We start from the raw sequence: 26893 nt of genomic DNA, 5'->3' as shown, positions 1-26893 counted from the left end.
GCGTATTGGTAGACTTCACATACCTTTTGAGTTTTTTTTTTATAAATCTCTCAGGTATGCAGGTTTCCTCACAATGTTTGGCAAGTGATAATTAATTTCTAATACGCACATAATTTTGAAAAATCAGAGGTGCCTGGAATTCGAACCTCGGACCCCTCGATCGAGACGCCGAGTTTCTTAACCACTAGGCTATCACATGCATGTATTCAAGTGACAACCCTTAACTTCATAGTATAAGTCTGATAACAGTATTTTCGCCCAGTTCCTGAGGTCAGAAAGGTCGGAGACCCAAAGCAGTTGATAGTGTGGTTGTTATAACACAATGAGGTAAGATTATTATTTATAAAACTTTATAGATTGACAAATTAAAAAAAATAATGCGAAACAAATATAAAAATACTACCCGACCCGGCAAACGTTTAGTTGCCATATAAATGAAAAAAATGTTAAGGGTGAATAACCCGTATCACTTAGGGGTATGAAAAATAGATAGTAGCCGATTCTTATACCTACTGAATAGCTACTACGTAGTAGATAGACAGTTCAAATATCACAAAGCATGTACTTCAATGGCTGCTATAATAACACATACTAAAAATAAATCCTTTTAGAATTTGTATGGCAATAGATCATAATGACATTCGCTAGCGATTTGATTTCGATAGGTTTTTTACGTATCGAGTTACGTCACTACGGATTTTAGTTCTACGAGTAACCACCAGAGGCGCTGTACAATTTTTCATACATTTATTTTACGCAGTCGCTAGCGAGTAATCCTTTTGTAAACTCATGGTAGTCCTACAGTAGTGTGTACGGTGTGGCGACGCGTCGCCATGCGCAAAAATCGTAATATTTTATTTTATCATTATGACATATTTAGTTCCTATCACAATATGTACTTTTCTGCATATTACTTTTACAAAATAATGTCGATGTTTCACATCTGCCAGGCGTCCCGTGACGGCTCACATTGTTTTTTCTCTGAATGCGGTGTTTTTATAACTCTACAATGTTATCACCATATTCTCAAATCCAATAACAGTGTGAGTTACCCAGGTTACCCGGTTTACCCGAACAAATCGAGGCGAAAAACGAAAACAATGTAACATTACCCTGCTCATACATGATTGAGTTTTGATTAGCTCAAAAATATACCTAAATAATATTATATGTGGAGTTTCAACGAAATTTTTGGATTAAAAAAAATGTAAGACATGACGATTGTAGAAGCAGTGGCGGCAAAAACTGTACAGCCAAGACCTTAATTTTTTCAAAATCCGCCACTGCATCAAGGACCGATGACAATGCAATAATTTGATAACAGTTTCCCATTATCCTTATTAGATTAAATAATTCGCCAATTTATGAATTTGTCACAGACTAAAAAATGATAAATAAATAAAAATTAAAAAAATCTTAATAAAACACGCTTTTATTGCTAATCGAACAAAAAACTAGAAAATCATTTTTAATAACAATGGGGTGCATTTTACTGCGGTTCATAACTATTATCTTCATTCATTCATTCATGGGCGATACCATCGTAGCGACGTTCCTGAAAAGATAAATTTACGTTACTCTTTTTTTATATTTAAGCCTAACGATAAAGCAGACGTGCTACCTGTTGGAAAGTAGTCAACGTCGCCTATGGACATTTGCAACACCAGAAGAGTCTTGCATTGCCGGCTTGATAGGAGAGATTTTTTGCACCTTTTTTGAAGAGTCCCATGTCATGCTCTCTATAATGTGACCCAATCGACACAGGTCGATACATTCGTGAGAATATTTTCTTTTTTTATAATATAGAAGTAGCAGACGAGTCCACCTGATAACCACCCATGGACATCTATAATCAACCCCAGATAGGAGTAGGTATTCCTACCGGAGGTCGGCCACAGGTGCCCCGCTAACCCTGAGGACTAAGCTAGGACGCCTCTGAAAAGTATGTCTTCCTTACCCGTTAAACCAGAACACAGCAGCGTTTAACACTACTGTTAATAGGCAAAAATAGGTGTGGCGGTGGTGCCGCCGGAGTCGAACCACAAAGGTTTCTACCATCTTCTTTCAACGTTGTAATACTGTTGTAAGGCAGAAATAGATGTCGTGGTGGTGCCTCCGTTTAACGAGAGGGTTCATCAATCATCAGGAATCTTACCAAATTATTGTTCGTTATAACTCCATTTGTAGTCCCCAAGAAATCTCTGCTCAAGACACCAGGTTCGTGCAAAAAATTATTCTCTGGACAACACACGACTGGTGTACGACCTTTGTAAGAACATGTCTGAAAAAGTTGTTGAGATTATTCGTATTTAAGCAGAATCTGTTATTATTTAAAAATGTAATAAATTATAGTTAAGAAAACTTAAAACTACACTTGTATAGTTAATCAAAGTAAAATGTAATCTCGTATTAACTTTGAAATGCGCTTTATCTCAATAATTAACGCCATCTAGCAATGCCGTTTCTCATCAAGAACTGATACACGGTTTTAATATTTTTTTCCCATTGACCTTATAAGGAATATCACGATCAACATCATCAGGACCCTTACCATGAGTTTTTACGTTTTGACAAATATGACTGTTTTGGTATTTGTTTACGTATTTGCCCATAAAATTTCCAATTAGCGCCCCTAGCGGATTGTATCAGAACTATAGTGACAGTAACGTAACATTAAATGTCTAAATTGACAAAATGGCGCTTTATGTTTTGTCTCTCTTTTTTGCGAACATGTGAGGCAGACAAAAATACTTGAGCACTTACTTATTGTTACATTTACTCAGTCTACTGAAGCAAACAGAACAGAATAATGGATTGAGTAAACGTAACGTAGAATTGTGGAATGTTTTGAAAACTCATGGTAAGGGTACAGGTACAAAAATGTTAAATTTGAATTTGAAATATTACCGGAACACGCTTCTGGTCCGGCTGTATTTTCACTGCATAGTCGCAAGCTTGTAGAATTTTGCAAGTACCCGTTAGTCCCCTTTCATCGTCGAAGTCACAAATGTCTCCTGTAAGTGAAAATAAAAAAGTATATACAATCTTACACATAAAACTCTCGTGTTACACAATATTAGTTACCGTACTCCTCCGAAACGGCTTTACCGATTTTCACCAAATTTTATATGCATATTCAGTAGGTCTGAGAATCGGCTTCTATCTATTTTTCATACCCCAAAGTGATAAGGCTTGTTCACCCTTAACGTTTTTTTTATTTATATGACAACACAACGTTTGCCGGGTCAGCTAGTATTAAATAAAGATTTTTAGTAGTACTCATTATCATCAACCCATTACTGTTCCACTGCTGGGCACGGGTCTCTCAGAATGAGGATTAGGCTATAGTCCACCGCGCTGGACCAGTGCGAATTGGTAGACTTCATATACCTTTGTTAACGTTTTTTTTTAAATATCTAAGGTATGCAGGTTTCCTTCACCGTTTAAGCAAGTGATAATACGCACATATTTGAAAAATCAGAGATGCGCGCCTGGAATTTTAATCTCTGACCCTTCGATGGGGAGTCAGTCAGTCAACTGGGTCATACCCTCCGGGTCTCTTGGGTACCCTCTTTGCCCGGGCAGATTCTCAGGTGGTAAATACCCCCCGGATTTTTTATATTTATTGATAATAATATAATATTATTTAAAACATAATATAATAATGAAAAAATATAAAAAATTTATCATCCCACTGTTGAGTGGGTGATTCGGTACTTATGCGTCGTTACCGAGCGGACGGTCGGCCTCCTGATGGTCGGAGGTCGCCAGTCCAGGGAGTACCCGCGGGAGCAAATTCGATCGAGAGGCCGAGTTTCTTAACCGCTAGGCTGTCACTGCTTTTAGTTTTAATAAGACTTGACGATATTTATGGGGCATTTCACGCCAAGCGGACAGGAAAAAAAAAGTGAGGCTCTGAATTTTGTTCATATTGAGGTCAGTTATACTCTTAGTGGATAGAAATGTGAATATACAACATTATTTTTATATAATAATTATTTGTCGAGTTATGAGCTTCTAAAGAATGGTGAAAATTGAAAACATGATTTTTTAAAAGTATTTTTTCGTACATTAAAAATCTAATTAAAGTATTTAATTAAGCAGTTTTTATAGAAACTTAATTCAACTTTTAAATAGAAAAATCTATTTTGAAAAACAAATAAAAATACACGTCCAAAACCGGAAGTGAAATTTTCAAAATATTTTTTCAAAAACTTCGACCATTTTTTTTTACTTTTTTATCCTAAAATATAGCCAAAAGTATATTTAAACCACACTAGAAGTTTTATCGTGGGATCTCCAGTAGTTAGGGAGATAGGTAGACTAATGTACATGCATGTCGCACTGAGTGTGAGGTAACGTATTGGTTTATTGTCAGCAGAATATTGAAATAATACTCTTAATAGTATAATAGATCTTATTAACACGCTTTTATTTTATAATGTTAACTACTTTACAATGAGAATATATACTAGAAATAGTTATTTTTACAAGCTGGCCTTCGGTTATTGGAACAAAAGCATGCCACTTTTTGGTTCTTGAAATGCTTATTGCGGAATCAAATCCCATTTGCAAAAAATCCTTTCACGTTAAAGGAACAGTAGTATATCGCTGTTTGTTTTAAATATGACTGCCCATTCGTAGTAACGCAATGGAGAAATCTACTTGGAGGTATCTGTAGACTAGCACGAGTAGACGATCGTTTGAGGTTTCCTCCAAGGTCATCACAGGTCCCTTATCATGGGCTGTTACATGAAAATGTTCCCCTGCATTCGTATTAAAATCGTCTTTGTGATGCATCTGATTCCCAAAGTTAAACCTTCATTGAAATCACGAGCAAGAATAGTCCTGACTTCTGTTGTTTATTATATAAATGGAATTGAAATAAAGCACTGCAGAACCGATGATGAATCACAACATTTTAAAAATAGTGTGGGGTGCTTTTCGACCCTGATAAATGGAGCACCCCACGCCTTTTCCACAATTATACTATTTACTGTTCCTTAATTGATTTTTAGATTCAAAATTATTTTCAACTTTTTAGTTGATTTTATCATAAAAGCGTGTTTTTTAGTTTTTTGAACTATAATTATTTATTAATTTTTAGTATTTGTTGTTATAGCGACCACCATTATGCATCGTTTGTAAAAAAATCAAGTGTCTATCTATTACGATTTAAGAGATAAAGCCCAATGACACACGAACAGACCGCAGAGGGTTGCGTTTTAACCTTTGAGCACGGAATCCTAAAAATCATTCTACAAGAGGGCATTATAGATATGTTTCAGAACATTTGAGCTATAGGGAAATAACATTATTATTTTCTAAACTAAAAAACACGCTATAAAAGTTACGCCTATTGAAACTAAAAAGCAATAATTATTTGCAATCTAAACTTGCGATGAACGTTGCTGAAGGTGCTTGAAAAATCTCGCCTCGAAAATCGTTAATCCTGAGGATGTTGATACGCACAATGGTACAAAATTATTAAAATCGTGTATTGTCATCGGTTTTTGATAATTCTTCAAAATTTTGATTTAAACTGAACGTTCAAAGAGGATAGAAATCGGGCTCAAAGATTCTGTTACTGTTACGTACATACATACATACAAACGTACAACCCAAGCTAATAAAAGCGTGTTAAAAAGGTATGACGGTGGCGCCGGAGTTGACTGCATTTAATACTAGCCCTAACACTTACCTTCCTCAAACTCCGCGTTGACACACCAAAAAATACATATTAATAACACAATTTTATTTATAAAAGACATCTTAAAAACAAAACAAGTGGTATTTATTGTTTATAAGACAAGTTACACTTATCCTGGTCGCCCACAAACTGGACGATGTAACTTCTGAGCTCAGACGAGTAGTCGGTTGCAGCTCATCTCTATAAATACCACCTAATGATAACATTATCATGACATCAGCGGACTAAGGTCATCGGAGGCCCGTGGTGGAAAGTGTTTTATTTGTGTGTTTGTTTGTTTATATAATATAGGAGTAGCAGACGAGCATGCAGTCCACCTGATGGTAAGTGGCTACAGCCGCCCATGGATATCTGTAATTAACCCCACATACGATTAGATATTCTAAACATCACAAATGACACAGACATCACAAATGTAACAGATCATAAAACTATTTTGTTCGCTGATGATACTACAGTCATAATCAAATGCAAAAATAATAATACCTATGAAGAAGAAATAAATTTAACAATTCATAAATTATCCAAATGGCTTAAAAATAATAATTTAAAAATAAACATTAATAAAACCAAAATTATTCAATTCCAAACGTATAAAAAATACATATTAATTTAAATATAGTTCATGACAATACTCCAATAGAAGAAGTAGAGAAAATCAAATTTCTAGGAATAATACTCGACAAAAATTGTAACTGGAGAGGGCACATTGAATATGTCTGTGAAAAATTAAATAGGTTTGTGTTTGCAATAAAAAGAATACGGCTTATGGTATCGACGGAAGCAGCACTCAGTACATACCATGGATATGTGTCTTCAGTTTTATTATACGGCCTGTTATTGTGGGGGAACTCGGTAGACATAATTAAAGCATTTCGCATTCAGACAAAATGCGTTAGAGCCATTTGTGGTGCTTGGCATATGGATTCTTGTAGACCTTTATTTAAAAAGTATCGAATACTGCCCCTAGCATGCATGTACATTAGGGAGGTCTGTCTGTTTGTTAGGCAGCACCCACATTATTTTGAAATCCAATCTCAATATGTAAGAAGGAATGCAGACAAAAATAAATTTAGATTATTTATGCCAAAATCACGACTAGAAATATATAGAAAAAATGCTTACCTTATGGCTATAAAAATATATAACAAATTATCAGACAAATACAAAGATCTGACCTTAAACATTTTTAAGAGGAAAATTACCGAATGGCTTATGCAACACTGTTTTTATGACATAAATGAATATTTTCAATGTACAGAATAAAAATGACATGTAATAATTTAATACGACTTAACTTTTCTTAATTTTATTTTTAATGTTTTCAAAAAAATTTTTTTTTTCAATTTGACATGATTGCACACCATTGTAATGGTAGAATGTACGAACTTCTATTGCTGTAACTATCTTTGTGTACTACATCCTTGCAATAAATAAATTTCATAAATTTCATAAATTCATAAATTTCATTTCATAAATTTCACAAACTGAGGTCAGCCACAGATGCGCCTACCCCTGAGGACTAAGCTGGAACGCCTCGGAAAAGTATCTCCCTTACCACACCCTTCAAATCGGAACACAGCAGCGCCTAACACTGCTGTTATTAGGTAGAAATAAACCCTATTTTACAAACTTTTAATTAGTTTCACCTGTCCCAGGGTTTGTAATGAGATCTTGCAAATTTCAACCACTAAAAAGCTTAATTTCAACCACTTCCCGATGTCCGAGTCAGCTGCAATTTGTCATATATCAGGAGGCACGGCAGTGCCTCCGCCAAGTCGAGCCAAAAAAAGCGGCACGGCGTAGTATTCTTTTCTCGAAGCAATTCGGCCCATTTTTGACCCCCTGTAACTTCGTTGCATATGAAGCTACAAGCTTGAATTTTCAGGAGCCAAGCAAGCATTGTATAGACACGGTATATTTCAAATTTCATTCAATTTGATCCAGTAGCGTAAGTAAGAATTACAAGTAGTCAAAGTTCGTAATTTTGTCACTCACTCACTGACTGACTGACCGATCATCAAAACTTTAAGGCACTTCTAGCAGACATAGAAGGTTAAAATTGAGAATACAATTAGCGTTTAGTATATAACTCATGGAAAAACTAAAATATTTTGCAATTTCTGTCCAGTTATCTAGATACACCAACTACATTAAATAACTTTGTATCCTATATAAGTTATATAGAATTACAAAGTTACATTAGCAGTTAATGAATCTGTGTTTCTGTCCGCGAAATGTACGAGTAGTAGGGGAGCCCATGATGTTAAATGGGTAGAAATTCGAGCGTCGATAGGACCTATACGATTGGGTAGATTACACGTTAGAGTGAAGAAAAGGTTGTGTGATATTTTTCGATTCACCGTGGGAATAGTTTCTAGATGATTCGAAAGATGTAAAAAGCAGAGTCAGACATACTCAAGGCGCGTCAGGTTAGTGATAGAGTATATATCTCTGATGCCGGAAATATGTTTAACTGCTGGTTTGCATAGGGGGACAGCCATACGAGAGGTAAAAATGGAAAAAAAGTAACCACACGTATGGAGTTTCTTGCGCCGCTTCTTCTCCATAGCGAAATACCTTCCGAAGCGGTGGTAGTTTGTTGACTTTCAAAAAGTATAGTATAGTATTTTCTATATGAATCAATTTTGAATAAATGAGATTTGAATTTGAATTTGAACCAGCGCATTAGATTTTCAAAGGGGATATGAAGTTACCCCAGATGAGTCGCCCATTCGAAAGACTGACGGTTCGATTCGAAAGTCTGTCAATGACTCTTCGAAAATGCAAAAAAAAAATCGTTATCTTGACACACTCGAGGGCGTAAGATTATTATACAGGAAATTCCAGCTGATGTTTTCCTTATCATAGCCCTTTATCTGACGATTTAGTGGACGGGTTTTTTATACTGACGAATAAAAAAAATAGAATGAGAATGTATGAAGAATCATGTATTTTCCATAAAATTAGCCTTTTCCTTTAGTTTGTTATACACCATTACTTTCCAGGGATTCATGCTAATAAGTAGCGCTATCAGATAGTGTATATACATATTTTCCTTTTAAATGAGTGTTTTGTCACTACATCGACGTGTGGTATGATTATAATGTTACCCGTTTTCTAGTATTATTTCCTTTATATTCAAAAAAATACCGCACTCGAGTATGTCCAGGTATAGATTTTTTTGCAACCTTATTATTCCCTAACGCCGCCCTCAAATCATCAGATTATAAATTTATTGTTTTCAGCATGTAATTAAGCTACTATAGATAATACGATTTTTTATTAATAGTCTGATGGACTTCCCTGGTTGAACCCCACAAATGGTTGGTTTAAGATACTCTATAGGACGTAAGATATCTCCCATATCTTAATCTGCCACGGCGGACGCGGCGGCTTGCTGGACGGTTCGAGCTCCCACTCTTGCCGCCCGCAACCCCGGAAGCCCCCTTTTAGTCGCTTCTTACGACAGGCAGGGGATACCGTAGCCCTATTCTAGTCCTGGGACTCTTATATACTCTCTATTGTAATAATACTAAATTAGGTATAATAATCTATTACCTACATAATATTATTTTAGTTAGTTTCAAGGATAAGGCCGCGAAACAGGAAAATAACAGCGAAAATACATCATTTTACCTCGAATTCGACATAAATTACCTACTTAAAAGTTTGATATATAGGGTTGCTAAATGTTATTATTAAAATTAATATTTGTTATATATAAAAAATCTTTTCACGCTTGCATTAAAAAAAAAATTAAACATATTTTAACAGCATACTTTAATTGAGTAAATAAATAAAGCAAACGGGCATATTAAGTGGTTACTGCCGCCCATGGACATCTGTAATCTATCCTATATAAGATTAGAGTCCTATCTAAGGTCGGCCCTATGTGTTGCTAAACCTGTGGACTGGGTTGGAACGCCTCGGTTAAGTACGAGTATGTCTTCCATACCACACCGTGCAAACCAGAGAGAGAGATGGTAGAATCCTTTGTAGTTCGACTCCGGCGGCACCACCGCCATATATATTTCTGCCTAACAGCAGTGCATACTTTTCCGAGGCGTTCCAGCTTAGTCCTCAGGTAGCGGCGTATCTGTGGCCGACGTCAGGTAGGAATATCTAATCCTATGGGGTTGATTACAGATGTCCATGGGCAGTAATAGCTTACCATCAGGTGGACTGCATGCTCGTCTGCTACTCCTTTATTATAAAAAAATCAATGTAAAAAAGTCATCATCAACGTATTAGTGTCCCACTGCTGGGTACGGGTCTCCTCTAAGAATGAGACGGATTAGGCCATAGTCCACCGCGCTGGCCAAGTGCGTATTGGTAGACTTCACATACCTTTTGAGATTTTTTTTTGATAAATCTCAGGTTTGCAGGTTTCCTCACAATGTTTTCCTTCACCGTTTTGGCAAGTGATAATTAATTTCTAATACGCACATAATTTTGAAAAATCAGAGGTGCCTGGAATTCGAACCTCGGACCCCTCGATCGAGACGCCGAGTTTCTTAACCACTATCACATGCATGTATTCAAGTGCCAACCCTTAACTTCATAGTATAATTCTGATAACAGTATTTTCGCCCAGTTTCTGAGGTCAGAAAGGTCGGAGACGCAAAGTTGATAGTGTGGTTGTTATAACACAATGAGGTAAGGTATTATTTATAAAACTTTATAGATTGACAAATTAAAAAAAAAGAAGTGTGTGTGTGTCAGCTACGACGCACGATTAGAGTTTACTCGTTACGAACGATAATTATGATATATATCGAATAGAAAAAAAGGGTAAATGAACGCATCTGCTAAAATGATAAGAGAAACAAACATATATCTGTAATTATTCGGATTATTTATATTACTTCAATAATGCGTATTACATAAAGTATGTTACAAAATAATATAAAATAAAATTTAATAGTACATAAAAATACACGTATCAATGCATAGAAGTACAAGAAAACTTTAAAATCAAAACATTAAAACTTGATGGTTAGATTGCTGTTTATGTACGTTGTATATAGATGTATACAATAGATGCTACTATATGCATTTATTATACAGCATGCATACCCTGTACTCGGCAGCAGTATACAAGTTGTGGCAGAACTTCGTAATACGCAGGCGCGCAACACACACGTACAAACATACGCACACATTCAACTCTCAGACTGGAGGTAGTGAACTATACAGTGAGACTACGAAGTATCGCGCAAAGAGGAGACCCCGAGAATGAGATACGCTGTGTAATGTATTCCATCTCATTCTTTTACACGTTCAATCCTACAGATATATATGTTTGTCTCTTTCTACATAACGCCTCAACTTTTCGTGTTACACTTGATTTTACTCCTCATAAAATTTCCGTACCGGGCCTTATAACTCAAATCGTTTCTTAAGGAGTAAACTCCAATAATGCGAAACAAATATAAAAATATTACCCGACCCGGCAAACGTTTAGTTGCCATATAAATGAAAAAATGTTAAGGGTGAATAACCCGTATCACTTAGGGGTATGAAAAATAGACAGTAGCCGATTCTTATACCTACTGAATACCTACTACGTAGTGGGTAGACAGTTCAAATATCACAAAGCATGTACTTCAATGGCTGGGATAATAACAAATACTAAAAATAAATCCTTACTAATATTATAAATCCGAAAGTAACTCTGTCTGTCTGTCTGTCTATCTGGTTGTCTCTTCTTCATGCCTAAACCACTAAACCGATTTTCATGAAATTTTGTACAAAGATAGTTTGAGACCCGAGAAAGGACATAGGATAGTTTTATCGTGGAAATCCCACGGGAACTAAGGATGGCGATCTAAGATCGATTAATCGGAGAATCGATCTTTTGGACCCAAAACATCGTTTATTTTAATCGATATTAGTAAGGATTTAATCGTAAACTATGTATTTGATCATGTGATGATCTTTAGTAAAGTTGAAGGTACGAATTTACAGTTTTATGTATGTTAGTATGTTATATTATTCTCTTTTAAACGCGGGCGAAGCCGCGGGCAATAACTAGTAAAATATAATTACAATTTTGGTCGTACGGAACCCTCCGTGTGCGATTTTGACACGCACTTGGCCAACTATTTCAACTCCCTGCATTTCTGCAGGTATCTCTTTGAACTTTGGTATATTTGTTTTCTATACTAATATTATAAAGAGGAAAACTTTGTTTGTTTGTAATGAATAGGCTCAAAAACTACTGGACCGATTTTAAAAATTGTGTCACCATTCGAAAGCTACATTATCCACGAGTAACATAGGCTATATTTTATATGAAATATATTTGATGTCAGCTAGTATATTATACGCTATATAACGTTACTTATGTCGATAAAAAACATTAAAATAAGGCAATTTATGTAATCAAATTATACAATAAAATACCCGACCACATTTTGAATCTCACAGAAAAATTGTTCGAACATGTCGTTAAACTGACGCTATGTAAAAAAGCGTACTATAAACTAAGCGATTATTTGACTGACAAAATGGTGTGGTCTGTCGTAGCTCCAGCTCCACATGTACCAATAGGTTAAGTATGACATTATAAAAAACTTTTTTTTAAAAGACGTGTGTTATGGAGTTTCTTTAGCCGCTTCTTCTCCACAACGAAACACCTTGTGAAGTGGTGCTCTGTAAAATTCCTATTTTGAATAAAAAGTTTTAATTTGATATGAAGTATTTTAGTTTTTTCAACTATATTTATTTAGTTGAAAAAACTAAAATACACGCTTTTATGATAAATCAACTAAAAAGTAGAAAAGTATTTTATTTCATTCTTTCATACATGCAGGTTAAGATAAGGATGTATGTTGATCTCTTTCTACTGAAAAACGGAGTTACTCACTGACAAACATACAAGTGAAGCTAATATAAAGCGTGTCAATACATAGGAGGGGCCTAATTATACATGTAAAAAAATATTTCCAGGTTTTCCCTTCTTGTGTTTTTGGTGTGGACTGGCTATGAAGTTGACTGCAAACCATCGCCAAACGGGCCAACATTTGGTCAAACATTGAATATAGGTACCGGTAATAAGACAAATATTGGTAAGTAGCTATTTATTGCATATAAATGAAATGAAAATTATTTTTATTACATATTTTTTATAATATAGGAGTAGCAGACGAGCATGCAGTCCACCTGATAGTAAGTGGCTACTGTCGCCCATGAGCATCCACCCCAGATGGGATTAGATATTCCTGCCTGAGGTCGGCCACAGATGCGCTGCTACCCCTGAGGACTAAGCTGGAACGCCTCAGAAAAGTATGTCTCCCTTACCACACTCCAAACCAGAATACAGCAGCACTTAACAGTGCTGTCATAACAAGAAATAGGTGTAGCGGTGGTGCCGTCGGAATCGAACAACAAAGGGTCCTGCCACCTTAAAAATACCACATTATGAATACGTACACGTGTCCGCGAGGTATAAGCTGAGCAGAGCGGCGCCCGCGTTTTAAAAAATAACGTGACATACATATAACTTTACTACGGATTATTTTAAGATGAAAGGACCATTTCTGGTTCGAATCTTAAAGCACCAACGTCATTCCTATTTCTGACTGATAATAGCTGTGTTAAGCACTACTGTGCTCTAGTTTGAAGGTAAGAAGACAAACTAAGACTAAGACAGGACTAGGTGGTCATGCGTCTGCGACCTTTATATTATCAAAAAATCTGTGTTGTATTGTATTGTATTGCATTGCATTGTATTGCATAGCATTGCATAGAATTGCATTGTATTGCATTGAATTGAATTGCATTCCATTGCACTGCACTGCATTGCATTGCACCTCACTGAATTGCATTACATTGCATTGCATTGCATAGCATTGCATTGCATTGCATTGCATAGCATAGCATTGCATAGCATAGCATTGCATAGCATAGCATTGGATAGCATTGCATTGCATTGCATAGCATAGCATTGCATAGCATTCCATTGCACTGCACTGCACTGCATGCAGTGCAGTGCACTGTATTGCATTGCATTGCATAGCATTGCACTGAACTGCACTGCATTGCACTGTATTGTATTGTATTTTGTAGGAAAATCTGCTTGCATCACCAACGATGGTAAGACAGGAAGCTGTGTAGAGACTTCAATCTGTAGTACGGAATTACCAGGACCAAAATTTGTTTACCGGTGAGTAGATTATCTTGAATGAAGATACATAATTTATTTTTTTCTTTATTTAACCTAACGATAAGGCAGACGGGCTACCTGATGGAAAGCAGTCACCGTCGCCTATGGACATTTGCAACACCAGAGGAGTCGTCAATGCATCGCCGGATTTGAAGGAGAGCTCTTTTTTCACCCCACTGGAAGACCCCATGTCACAGTCCTGAGGGAATACCTCAGGAGAAAGTTCATTCCACATTTTGCACGTACGCGGCAAAAATGACCGTGCAAACTGAACCGTGGAGGACCGCCACGGGTCCAGTTGATGTGGATGGAACCTCATCCTTCTTGTTATTTATTTAAGTTAGAACTCTTCTTTTATAAACACGTGGTGAAAATTTTAACTGTCTACATATTAAAGTTCAATAGATAAAGCGAAAAACGTCGAAATATAGCGCTGTTTTGTATGGCGGCCCCGATGTAATTTTAAGATCTTTTATTTTTAGTATTCGTAGTAATAGTGTTTTTTTTTTTAATTTTTTTATAATACCAAGTAGGTATTTATAATACTAATATTTTTTTTTTATAATGGTACACATACTCTATAAAAATCACTTGTATTACGGTTCAGGAAGAGTTTTGTCACAAACGGACAGACGGGACGCTTAGTAATAGTTCTGTTTTTACTCTTTGGCTACGGAACCCTAAAAAATTTGGCATTATAATTATTACAGGTCATCTTCTGATTGTAACGAAAATGAGTGTTGTGTTGCTGGCGAGCTTAATAATAAATTTGAAAATGTAAGTATAGATTTAGATAGATAGAAGGTGGTAAAACCCTTTCTACACTTTCGACACTCACAGCCCCACACTAGGATTCCCTGTGTCGTGGGTGCCATGGACACACACAGAGACTAATACACAAACACCCAGACCCAGAAACAGAAATCTAAATTCATCATTTAGATATCTGTCTGGCCGGGGATCGAACCCGGGACCCTATGCACGTCAGACCCGTAAGGTGACCGCTCCGCCACGCGGGTGGACTTGTGGATCGACTCCGGCGACACCACCGCCACACCTATTTCTACCTAACAACAGCAGTGTTAGGCGCTGCTGTGTTCCGGTTTGAAGAGTGTGGTAAGGCAGACATAATTTTCCGAGGCGTTCCAGCTTATTCCTCAGGGGTAGCGACGCATCTGTGGCCGACCTCAGGTAGGAATATGTAATCCTATCTGGGGTTGATTACAGATGTCTATGGGCGGCAGTAGCCACTTACCATCCGGTGGACTGCATGCTCGTCTGCTACTCCTTTATTATAAAAAAAACGGACATGACAATGGCGCCATCTGTCGAATATTGGTCGTACCGACTCAGAAACATTCGTGGGCTCATGCACAACTTTTGCTAAAGATCATCACATGGTCAAATGCATAGTATATGATTCTATAAAGGACATACAGACAAACCTTCATTTATATATACAGAAGACAAGATTTCATACATAATACACAATTTTAAGGTAACAAGTATTGACACGATGGATGCAGGAGACTCTGGGTTAACTGTAGAACCCTCGCCCAGGAGTCATAGTAATGATACGGAAACGGAATTTGGGGAATTTCCATTTGCAATCGCGTTACACAAGTGAGTAAACTTTTATCTACTTTACACTGTTATACATACATAAGAATATTATCATCATCATCAACCATTACTGTCCCACTGGGCATGGGTCTCCTCTCAGAATGAGAAGGATCAGGCCATAGTCCACCGCGCTGGCCAAGTGCGTATTGATAGACTTCACATACCTTTGAGATTTTTTTATACATCTCTCAGGTATGCAGGTTTCCTCACGATGTTTTCCGTCACGTTTTAGCAAGTGATAATTAATTTCTAATACGCACATAATTTCGAAAAATCAAGAGGTACGTGCCTGGGATTTGAACCACATACCCCTCGATCGAGAGGCCGAGTTTTTTAATCACTGACACTGACATAACAATATATAAGAATCTAAGCTTTCGTCTGTTTTTATTTATTTATTGCACAATACACACATATGTAAAAGCAATGATAGCCCCATGGTTTTTTTATCGAGGGGTCCGACGTTCAAATCCCAGGCACAAACTGCATTTTTCAAAGTTACGCACGTATTATAAATTAATTATCTCTTGCTTAAACAAAGGAAAACATCGTGAGAAAACCAGCATACCTGAGGAATCTTAAAAAAATGTTTTCAAAGGTATGTGATGTCTGTCTGTCTGTATTGGTATACGCACGTGCCCAGCGCGGTGGACTATGGCCTAATCCTTCTCATTCTGAGAGGAGACCCGTGCCCAGTGGGACAGTAATGGGTTGATGATGAGAAAGTTACATCCACGACACTATAATTACGATTATTTCTATGGCGTCCCATCAAATAAATAATTGTTTAATTTTCAGCACACCGGAAGGTGAAACTGTGTCCAAGGAGTCGTTTATTGGTGTCGGGACGTTGATCCATATTTCAGTAGTTCTTACTGCGGCGCACAAAGTCGAAAACTTAAGACTTAACGAGGTATTTACTTTACTTTTACTTTAAGACCATGATATAAAAATAATTCGCCAAGTACGAGTCGAACTCGCATATGGAGGCTTCCGTACTACCAAATGTTCATTGTTTTAATTCATTTTATGATTTTCAACTATACTTAGTCATATGAAACAACAATAGATGGCGTTGGGGTGACGATGGGACGACGATTATACGTAATCAAAGTATAATAAAATTAAAATAAGTATATTAAAATATGTTTTATGGTTCTTATTTGTATTTATTATAATACCAGTTATAGTAGTAAACGTATTGTAAAAATTTCAACCATCTTCCTAGTACAGTTTAACAGTTTGATGGAAAAATGCCGAAAAAATCCGGTTTGTTGTATGGAGACCCCCTTTCATATTCAACTTTATTTTATTTTTAGTATTTGTTGTTATAGCTGCCACCGTTATGCCTCCTCTGTCAAAATTTCATGTGTCTATCTATTACGGTTTAAGCGGTAGAGCCCTGTGACAGACGGACAGACAGCGAAGTCTTAGTAATAGGGTTCCGTTTTTACCCTTTGGGTATGGAACCCTAAAAAATACAAAGATAAGTAAAGATTACTCACTCCTAACAAGAAAATGTACCCAGTTGAGAAGTGAAATAGTTGCGTAAAAAGTTTTTCCACGTCTCCGTGCTAATGTCCCTAATATATTTGAAATAATTATTTATTTATTGTGTAAATTACGCAGTATTAGTTATTTATTCGTAAATTTTCTCTAAAATGTTTTTATTTGTCAAGAATTAAAAAAAAGAACTTACTATAATAAGCCGTTTGTGGCATCATTCAATTTCAAGGCGGCGAAGTATCTTTACTAATCTATGTATAAATAAGTTACATGCCCACAAAACACAAAATAATTAAAGTTTAAAAACTAAAAACCACGCTAAGATCATACAAGGAAAGGTTAATCTTGACAATCCTGATGAGACAAAATTAGAATTGGACACAATTAAAATCACGTATTGTCATCAGTACCCTTACCATGAGTTTTCAAAACATCCCACAATTTTACGTTACGTTTACTCAATCCATTATTCTGTTCTGTTTGCTTCAGTAGACTGAGTAAACGTAACAATAAGTAAGTGCTCAAGTCTTTTTGTCTGCCTCACATGTTCGCAAAAAAGAGATGCAAAACATAAAACGATAAAACATTTTGTCAATTTAGACATTTAATGTTACATTACTGACACTATATTTCTGTTACAATCCGGCAGGGGCGCTAATTGGAAATTGTATAGCAATACGTAAACATATACCAAAACAGTTATATTTGTCAAAACGTAAAAACTCATGTACAGTTTTTGAAAGGTTACAGTTTTTGAAAATTGTCCAAAATTTACTGTCTGACTGTCCACCATGATTACATAACTGACAAGAAAGAGACAACATAGTCCTTCCGCAAGTAAAGTGATAAAGAGGCAAAATTTACTTCAATATTTACTTATGAATGAAACTTGAAACTCAACGTCAAACTCTAGTCTTTTTTACCACTTCGTTTTAAAAACTCTGTCCCTTATAGAATATACTAGCTGACCCGGCAAACGTTGTGTTGCCATATAAATAAAAAAATGTTAAGGGTGAGAAACCCTTATCACTTAGGGGTATGAAAAATAGATAGTAGCCGATTCTCAGACCTACTGAATATGCATATACAATTTGGTGAAAATCGGCAAAGCCGTTACGGAGGAGTACGGTAACTAACATTGTGACACGAGAATTTTATATACATAAAAGATATAATATTTGTCTATGTAGTAATAAATATAAATAATATTATAAAGAGGAAAACTTTGTTTGTTTGTTTGATTGTAATGAATAGGCTCAAAAACTACTAGACCGATTTTAAAAATTCTTTCACCATTCGAAAGCTACATTATCCACGAGTAACATAGGCTATATTTTATATTAAATATATTTGATAAATAGATTTTGAGGCGGTACAAAGTTTGCCGGGTCAGCTACAACAACAACAACATGTTCTTTATTTGTACACCAAATATAAGCAACATATAAAACAATACATGAGACAGTATACAAATAGGCGGTCTTATCGCTTAGAAACGATTTCTTCCAGACAACCAGACAGTTAGTGTAGTGATATGTAAGTAAACGGAAAAATGTCCATAATGTGGGCGGTCAATGCGCTCGCGTTTCGCTCATTTATACCACGCTTTTATTAGCTTGACCTGTATGTATGTATGTAACGGAATCTTTCAACTCGATTTTTACTCACTTTGAACTGTCCGATTAATTTAAAATTTTGAACAATTATCAGGGACCGATAACAATACACGATTTTAATAATTTTATCCCAATCTCCTCTTCAGGATCGCCAGGAATCAAGATTAACAATTTTCCTTGTGCGATTTTAGCGTGGTTTTCAGTTTTTAAACTATAATTATATACTTATTATAAAAAATGTTGTCAGATACAATGTCGGGCGGGCGAATGGTTGATAACTGAAGAGGACGAAACGTTTTATCATTTTGACAGAAAAGTGAAAAAAATTGTACTTCATAATGACTATGAGTACGGTAAGTTTTTTTTTTATAATATAAGAGTAGCAGACGAGCATGCAGTCCACCTGATGGTAAGTGGCTACTGCCGACCATGGACGTATGTAATCAACCCCAGATAGGATTAGATATTGCTACCTGAGGTCGGCCACAGATCCGCCGCTACCCCGGAGGACTAAGCTGGAACGCCTCGGAAAAGTCTGTCTCCCTTACCACACCCTTCAAACCGGAACACAGCAGCGCCTAACACTGCTGTTATTAGTTAAAAATAGGAGTGGCGGTGGTGCCACCACCTTCGCCATTTTCCTAATGCCACATTTCGGTTTGCATGGTCATTTTTGCCGCGTACATGTTAAATGTGGAATGAACTTCCTCCTGGGGTATTCTCTCAGGACAATGACATTGGGTCTTCAATAGGGGTGTAAAAAGCTCTCCTTGAAAGCCAGCGATGCATTGGTGACTTCTCTGGTGTTAAAAATGTCCATAGGCGACGGGGACTACTTTCCACCAGGTAGCCCGTCTGCCTTATCGTCAGGTATATAAATATAAAAAAAAGAAAAAATGCCTGCCACACACGCTACGGTTCACCAGAGAGATATCCGTTCAGGTATGCCTGCGCAGGTACACCGGACTGTGTGTGGGTATACCTGTGCAGTTTTTTGAACCAGGCGACCGGCGCAAGATCAAAACTTAATTCTTTCGTATGCCACCGTACGGTGCGTCGTCGTCTTCAATTGTTGCCATAGCTACAGAACTGAACACCGCACGGTACACCGGAACTTCGGCTTTGGAATACTCTTCCTGACAGTCTTAGAAAAATATGTTCCAAAAATTCTTTCAAGAAAAAAGTTTATGCTCACTATTTGAAACAATTTGATAATTAGACACTAGCATCTTTATTACTATTTTCCGGCTTTTACTCTTATTCATGTATGCTTATATTTTATATACTTAGTTTCTGTTCCTCTTTTCTTTTTTTGATGTGAAACATCTATAGTCGCACGTAAAACCGATTTCTGGCGTGGCGACGCATGGCGTCGCCACGCTATACGATTATATATATATATTATATATACATATATGTGTACATATATGTGTACGGTGTGGCGACGCGTCGCCATGCGCAATCGAATTCAATAAATAGTCATCGTTATCTGGAAAATAATCGTAATAATTTATTTTATCATTATGACATATTTAGTTCCTATCACAATATGTTATTTTTTGCTTATTACTTTTACAAAATAATGTCGATGTTTCACATCTGCCAGGCGTCCCGTGACGGCTCACATTTTTTTTACCTTTCCTCTTTCACGTCTATTCTTATTATGTTTCTTTCTTTCATCTTATTGTTATTTATTTATGTCCTTCTATTTTATTGAACCGCCTTCAATTTATTTCTGCACATCCTCAAGGTTGACTGGGAGAAAATGCTATTTAGCATTAAGTCCGCCTGTTGTACCACAACTTTGTTTTGGTCAATAAAGTATAAATAAATAAATAAATAAACGTCCCCATACACGCCACCGACATGCGGTTGACCTGTACAGGCAAACCTGCGCAGTGGCTACTGACGCCCATGACCGTGCCCACCATGCCATGGCCCACTGCCACACATCTGTCATCAACCCCAGATAGGATTAGATATTCCTACCTGAGGTCGGCCACAGATGCGCCGCTACCCCTGAGATCTAAGCTGGAACGCCTCGGAAAAGTAAAGGCTCCCTTACCACACCGTTCAAATCAGAACACTGTTTACTGTTCCAATAAATCTTTACAATACAGTAACGCTTAACACTGCTGTTTTGAGGCAGAAATAGGTGTGGCGGTGGTGCCGCCGGAGCCGAACCACAAAGGGATCTACTACCTTCATGACAACTTATGTTTACAGAGAGATACCGTTTCGACGCTGCTCTTCTCTTTTTGGAAAAACCGTTTTTTGAAACCAAATACGTGAAAGTTGTCTGCCTAGGCGAACATCTACCACCCTCTGACACCCCATGCTTTTCAATGGGTTGGGGAAATTCGTTCACTGATCCTAATAGTTCAGCATTAAAAAAGGTAAGTTTTGGAAGAAAACTTCTTTAGGGATGGGTAAAAAATGTTAGACTCAGCGTCAGGTCACGCGGCCTGATCGAAAATTCGTAAGACGGAAAAGCAAACTGCAAAAGTCAAGTCATCCGGTGTTAGCATAGAAAAAATATGTAAATGGGTGTACCTAAGTTTCATTTTTTATTTATTACTAGCTGACCTGGCAAACGTTGTGTTGCCATATAAATTAAAAAATGTTAAGGGTGAAGTGAGGAGTACGGTAACTAATATTGTGACTCGAGAATTTTATATATACGATATTTTATTATTTAAGGTTAGGTTTCACTTCTGCCGACACTCCGGGATTGCAACCCGTTGATTTCTTGTTATGTAACAAGTATGCACCTAATTAGCTTACCGCTGTTCATGGACATCTGTAATCAGCGCAAGTTTTTTTTTTATAATATAGGAGCAGCAGACGAGCATGCAGTCCACCTGATGGTAAGTGGCTACTGCCGCCCATGGACATCTGTAATCAACCCCAGATAGGATTAGATATTCCTACCTGAGGTCGGCCACAGATGCGCCGCTACCCCTGAGGACTAAGCTGCAACGCCTCGGAAAAGTATGTCTCCCTTATCACACCCTTCAAAACGGAACACAGCAGCGCTTAACACTGCAGTTATAAGGCAGAAGTAGGTGTGGCGGTGGTGCCGCCGGAGTCGAACCACAAAGGGTTCTACCACCTTGATAAGATTAGTTTTCTACTTAGATCGGCCACAGATGCGCTACCATTGAGGACTAAGCTGGAACGCATCGGAAAAGCACGTCTCCCTTACCACACTTCAAACCAGAACACACCAGCGCTTAACACTGCTGTCAATAACCACAGAGGATTATCACCTCAAATTATAGTCTGATTCATAATTAGGTGTCAAAAATGCAAACAAAGAAATGTCATTGTCAAAATACGATTACAGGTATTGTAAACCTTAACGAATTAACAAGAAACAAAAACTTTAACAAACTCAACAAAAAGCAAAATCTTTAGCAACTACACACAATTTAACAAACGCGCTATGAAAACGAGAAAACATTTGAGTTCGACCCCGGTCATGAAAACGAAAAACATCAGCTACGAAACTTAAAAATGGCGGCACAAAAAATGTTTTGGATCCCGATTGTGTTACCATTATCATATTTTAATTGTCTACCCTAAACCTTGTTTTTATTATAATTACTGTATAGAACGTAATTGAGTTAATATTTATTTATTTACTCAAAACTTATATCTAACATTACAGGCCAACCTAATGCGTTAGTGTAGTGAAATTAATTAAAATATTGATAATTATATTAAATAATAATTGTTAATAAATACAAAAAGTTTGGAAAATCCAAAAGTGCACGACTCATAATGCTCATTTAATTACGAAATATAAAAAAAAAACTTAAGTCGTTCAAAATTAATTGCCGAAAAAACAGCTGTAGTAGGAAGAAGGTACTGCACAAGCGCCCCTGGTGGAATAAATGTACATAATATCTATAGATATACAGTCTTGTAGTTTTCGTTTTTTATTAATTGCAATTAAACGACACTGAATTAATTAATCATTCGCATTCAGTGACCTACAATCGTCGATTAGAATTTAAAAAAAAAAAAATTAACTCAAATGATGGTTTTTTTCACAAGTTACAGTGTTTTCAGGTTTCACACATGACGGACAGGAAAATTTTTTGACCTATTTTGGTGTTTTTTTCCAATTCTACTGCAGTAAATCAATTTTTAAAAAATATGGAATTAATCTCCATTAAATTATCTCGACAATAGTATGCAAAATATCTTGATTCCGTGAACTATCAAGGCTATAATAATAAAAATAGCCGCCAAAATGAAGCGAAAAAAAATTTTCGATCGTAAAGCACTCTCTGATGCTTCGCATCATGAGTCGTGCAATTACATCCAAAATTCAAAGGAGTCAAAATTCCTTAAACATCAAATATATTAAATTAAACTTTAGAGTGTAAGAAGAATAATAATGTAAAATTCCAATAAAATGTCAAACTATAATATCAGTACTAGAAAAATAAATCAAATGAATGTCAATAATTAGAAAGTTTGGAAAATCCAAAAGTGCACGACTCATAATGCTCATTATTTATGAAATATAAAAAAAAAGAAAAAAAAACTTAAGTCGTTCAAAATTAATTGCCGAAAAAACAGCTGTAGTAAGAAGAAGGTACTGCACAAGCGCCCCTGGTGGAATAAATGTACATAATATCTATAGATATACAGTCCTGTAGTTTTCGTTTTTTATTAATTGCAATTAAACGACACTGAATTAATTAATCATTCGCATTCAGTGACCTACAATCGTCGATTAGAATTTTTAAAAAAAAAATTAACTCAAATGATGGATTTTTTCACAAGTTACAGTGTTTTCAGGTTTCACATATGACGGACAGGAAATTTTTTTGACCTATTTTGGTGTTTTTTTCCAATTCTATTGCAGTAAATCAATTTTTTAAAAGTATGGAATTAATCTCCATTAAATTATCTCGACAATAGTATGCAAAATATCTTGATTCCGTGAACTATCAAGGCTATAATAATAAAAATAGCCGCCAAAATGAAGCGAAAAAAATTTTTCGATCGTAAAGCACTCTCTGATGCTTCGCATCATGAGTCGTGCAAAAATATCAAACTATAATATCAGTACTAGAAAAATAAATCAAATGAATGTCAATAATATAAATATTGGGAAATGTGAATTGATCTTATTTTATTTAGATTATTATTTTATTATCGTTGTGTTACTTTAATATCGTCAAAAATAAGTAACTACCATTTGAAATGTGTTTTCTTGATAGGTCAACACCTTTGTTTACATTTTGGACAACTGATTATGAATGGGACTATAGACAATACAACTATAGAGGTTTGGAGTTTGTGGCAAACGCCAAGCGTGGTCACGGCATTATATTCTAATTAGAGATGCGCCGAATATTCGTTTGGTAGTCGATACTTGGCGTATTCGGCACCTTTTCTGCTATACGTACTCGGCCGAATTATTCGGTTTTGGTGCCGAACATGTTCGGTTCGAGTATTTCTATATTCTTGTATACATGACATGGTACAGAACTAAACATAAAACTTATTATGTAAGATGTATGTTAAAGTTAAGTCAAAGTCAAATCCTTTAAACTTCAAATCAACATTTATTTTGAAACTTTAAGTCAACACACTTATTATTTAAAATATAGTAAGTATAGTCGACATTTATTTTAAATCAGTGTTTATTTTTAAAACACATACCAACATTTTAAAGTTTGAATGAACACACATAATTGGCAAATTGACAATAATGAAATGGTAAACCGAATAATTCGGCCGAATATCCGGTTCGTCAAAGGCTAAACCGAATATTATTCGGTATTCGGTTATTCGGCGAAACCACTATTCGGCGCATATCTAGTTCCAATGTTCTTTTTAGGTTCAAATGACGACTTTGAATTTAGCAAGATGTCAGAGACAATTACGTAACACACATCTCACGACCGAGTTCGGGCTACACCATAGCTTGATGTGTGCTGGATTAGACAGCGTGGATCCTTGTATTGGAGACGGTGGTGCCCCCCTTGTGTGTTCTTTAGAGGTAAGTTTTTAGGGTTCCGTACCCAAAGGGTAAAAACGGAACCCTATTACTAAGACTCCGCCATCTGTTCGTCTGTCCGTTTGTCACGGGGCTCTATCTCCGGAACCGTAATAGATAATAGATACTTAAATTTTTTACAGAGTATGTATAAATGTGGCCGCTATAACAGCAAATACTAAAAACAAAAAAAAATAAAACCAGTTGAAAATAAATGGGGTCAACATAGAAGAAACCGCTATTTCTTGACCCTTAACCTTTTTGTCTATTGAAATGAAAAAAATGAAAATGTTGATGGTACGGAACCCTCAAAGTGCGAGTTTGACTTGCACTTGGCCAATTTTTATAAGCGACTTTAAGTTATTTTAAACAGTATTGTTTGTATTTCGAGTGTTGAAATAATTACTAACAGTTTTTTTAGTGACTTGACAAAAAAAAACACTTTTTAATTTGGAAAATACTTAGCGTCCTTTACTCCGTTGCAGCAGGGCCTCTTCTTAACCTGGATTTGCCTAAATAATATTTTTTTTCAGCGCAACGGAAACAAACCCGTGGTGTACGGTATGGCGGTCTACAATGTTTTCTGTGGGCGGCGAGGCCTACCCTGGGTATTCGCGAAGGTACCAGCCCTGGTGCCCTGGCTCCGTACCGAGCTCCAGAAGGAAGGAGTCAACGCGACGTATTGCTAGCATACGACGCGTCTAAATGATTAATTGTTACGATGTTTTGCGTCTAAACGAATAAGTATTACGACGTTGTGTCTAAACAAAAAAAATTTACTGTTTGTTAATGATAAGGATGTGACGTTTCGTGTCTAAATATATAAATATTGCGATGTTTAGTGTCTTAATAAGAGTATATATTGCTTCTTTGGCGCATGTCTTTTTATTATACAAAATAAATGGTATTTTTTTGACGCATGAATCGCTGCATGAATTGCTAGAGAGTTTATAATGCGTCTAAATTAATGTCTAAATACCTAAATGTATCGATGATTTGTGTCTATACGTAATATGTAACATTTTGTCTCTAATATATAAATTGACTCATTAATGCTTGTATTTATTTCATATTAGTGCTGCCCGCGGCTTCGCCCACGTTAAAAAAATAACATGACATATATATAACTGACTAGCTGACCCGACAAACTTTGTACCGCCTCAAAATCTATTTATCAAATATATTTCATATAGCCTATATTACTCGTAGGTAATGTAGCTTTCGAATGGTGAAAGAATTTAAAAAATCGGTCCAGTAGTTTTTGAGCCTATTCATTACAACCAAACAAACAAACAAAATTTTACTCTTTATAATATTATTGTGGAGATTTGTACCTTCATTGGAATGACAGTGGCGCCATCTGGCGAAAATTGGTCGTACCAACGTCAGAAACCTTCGTGGGCTCATGCACAACAACTTTGCCAAAGATCATCACATGATCAAATGCATAGTTCACGATTCTATAAAGGACGTACAGGAAACATTCATTTTTATTTGTGCTAGTGTATACCTAGATCGCTGTTTACTAGCAAGAAATAGTTAGTAAAACTGCTTATGTAGTCTTTATTTTTGCGTGATTCTCAAAATTAGTCTATTGGTTTCCAAAATGTATCCATCCGTCAGTACAGGTTTACTCGCGAAAAGGTAAGGAAAAATATTTTAAAGGTGGTACAACCCTCTGTGGTTCGACTCGGGCAGCACCACCGCCACACCTATTTCTGCCTAATAACAACAGTGTTAAGCGCTGCTGTGTTCTGATTTGAAGGGTGTGGTAAGTTAGACATACTTTTCCGAGGCGTTCCAGGTTAGTACTCAGGGGTAGCGGTGTATCTTTGGCCGACTTCAGGTAGGAATTTATTCAGGTAGGCATCTGGGGTTGATTACAGACACTTTTTTCCGTGATTACAGATGTCCGTGGATGGCACTAGCTTACAATCAGGCGGACTGCTTGCTAGTCTGCTGATCTTATATCTTATATATAAAATTCTCGTGTCACAATGTTACTTACTGTAGTCCTCTAAAACGGCTTTACCGATTTTCAACAAATGTTATATGCATATTCAGTAGGTCTGAGAATCGGCTACTATCTATTTTTCATACTCCGTATAGTATATAGTGAAAAGGGTTCACCCTTAACATTTTTTTATTTATATGGCAACACAACGTTTGCCGGGTCAGCTAGTATTATAAAAAATATTTAGAGTAAACCATAAAATACTACTATACATATGTGACGAATTCCCGCTACT

The 26893-nt window shown here is 36.3% G+C and overlaps 2 protein-coding genes across 4 annotated transcripts; one reads left to right on the top strand and one right to left on the bottom strand.

Moving 5' to 3' along the window:
* Positions 1-272: 272 nt before the first annotated feature.
* On the top strand, positions 273-25370 carry LOC140757111 (phenoloxidase-activating factor 2-like). Of its 3 annotated transcripts, none has more exons than XM_073092645.1 (10): positions 273-327; positions 12665-12783; positions 13784-13880; positions 14591-14657; positions 15379-15503; positions 16302-16416; positions 18873-18978; positions 20852-21021; positions 24486-24647; positions 25178-25370. In XM_073092645.1, the coding sequence occupies exons 1-10, from the start codon at positions 323-325 to the stop codon at positions 25331-25333; spliced, it is 1122 nt and encodes a 373-aa protein (XP_072948746.1). In that variant the 5' UTR covers positions 273-322; the 3' UTR covers positions 25334-25370. The 3 variants fall into 3 exon arrangements, with proteins under 3 accessions (XP_072948746.1, XP_072948745.1, XP_072948747.1); XM_073092644.1 differs by lacking the exon at positions 273-327 and adding an exon at positions 10333-10369; XM_073092646.1 differs by lacking the exons at positions 273-327; positions 25178-25370 and adding an exon at positions 10333-10369 and having other exon boundaries at positions 24486-24861.
* Positions 1415-6068, bottom strand: LOC140757112 (uncharacterized). The gene is made up of 4 exons (XM_073092647.1): positions 5702-6068; positions 2908-3014; positions 2156-2281; positions 1415-1555 (listed from the first exon to the last, which is right to left on the bottom strand). Exons 1-4 carry the CDS (start codon positions 5769-5771, stop codon positions 1523-1525), a joined length of 336 nt encoding a protein of 111 aa, XP_072948748.1. The 5' UTR covers positions 5772-6068; the 3' UTR covers positions 1415-1522.
* Positions 25371-26893: the final 1523 nt, after the last annotated feature.

The sequence above is a fragment of the Epargyreus clarus genome, unplaced genomic scaffold (assembly GCF_041222505.1).
Source record: "Epargyreus clarus isolate Ecla_fem2 unplaced genomic scaffold, WU_Ecla_fem_2.2 ptg000052c, whole genome shotgun sequence".
In the NCBI taxonomy this organism is placed as follows: Eukaryota; Metazoa; Arthropoda; class Insecta; order Lepidoptera; family Hesperiidae; genus Epargyreus; species Epargyreus clarus.
Note: the sequence above shows the minus strand (reverse complement) of the source record. Positions and strands in the feature narration are given on the sequence as shown.

Excerpts from the sequence above, each read along its gene's own strand:
- LOC140757112 (XM_073092647.1), bottom strand. The coding sequence starts at position 5,771 with ATGTCTTTTATAAATAAAATTGTGTTATTAATATGTATTTTTTGGTGT. Across the intron at positions 3,015-5,701 it reads CAACGCGGAGTTTGAGGAAG|GAGACATTTGTGACTTCGAC; the intron begins GTAAGTGTTAGG and ends TTTCACTTACAG. Across the intron at positions 1,556-2,155 it reads TTATAACGAACAATAATTTG|GAACGTCGCTACGATGGTAT; the intron begins GTAAGATTCCTG and ends TTATCTTTTCAG.
- LOC140757111 (XM_073092645.1), top strand. Across the intron at positions 15,504-16,301 it reads TTTGCAATCGCGTTACACAA|CACACCGGAAGGTGAAACTG; the intron begins GTGAGTAAACTT and ends TTTAATTTTCAG. Across the intron at positions 24,648-25,177 it reads CCCTTGTGTGTTCTTTAGAG|CGCAACGGAAACAAACCCGT; the intron begins GTAAGTTTTTAG and ends ATTTTTTTTCAG.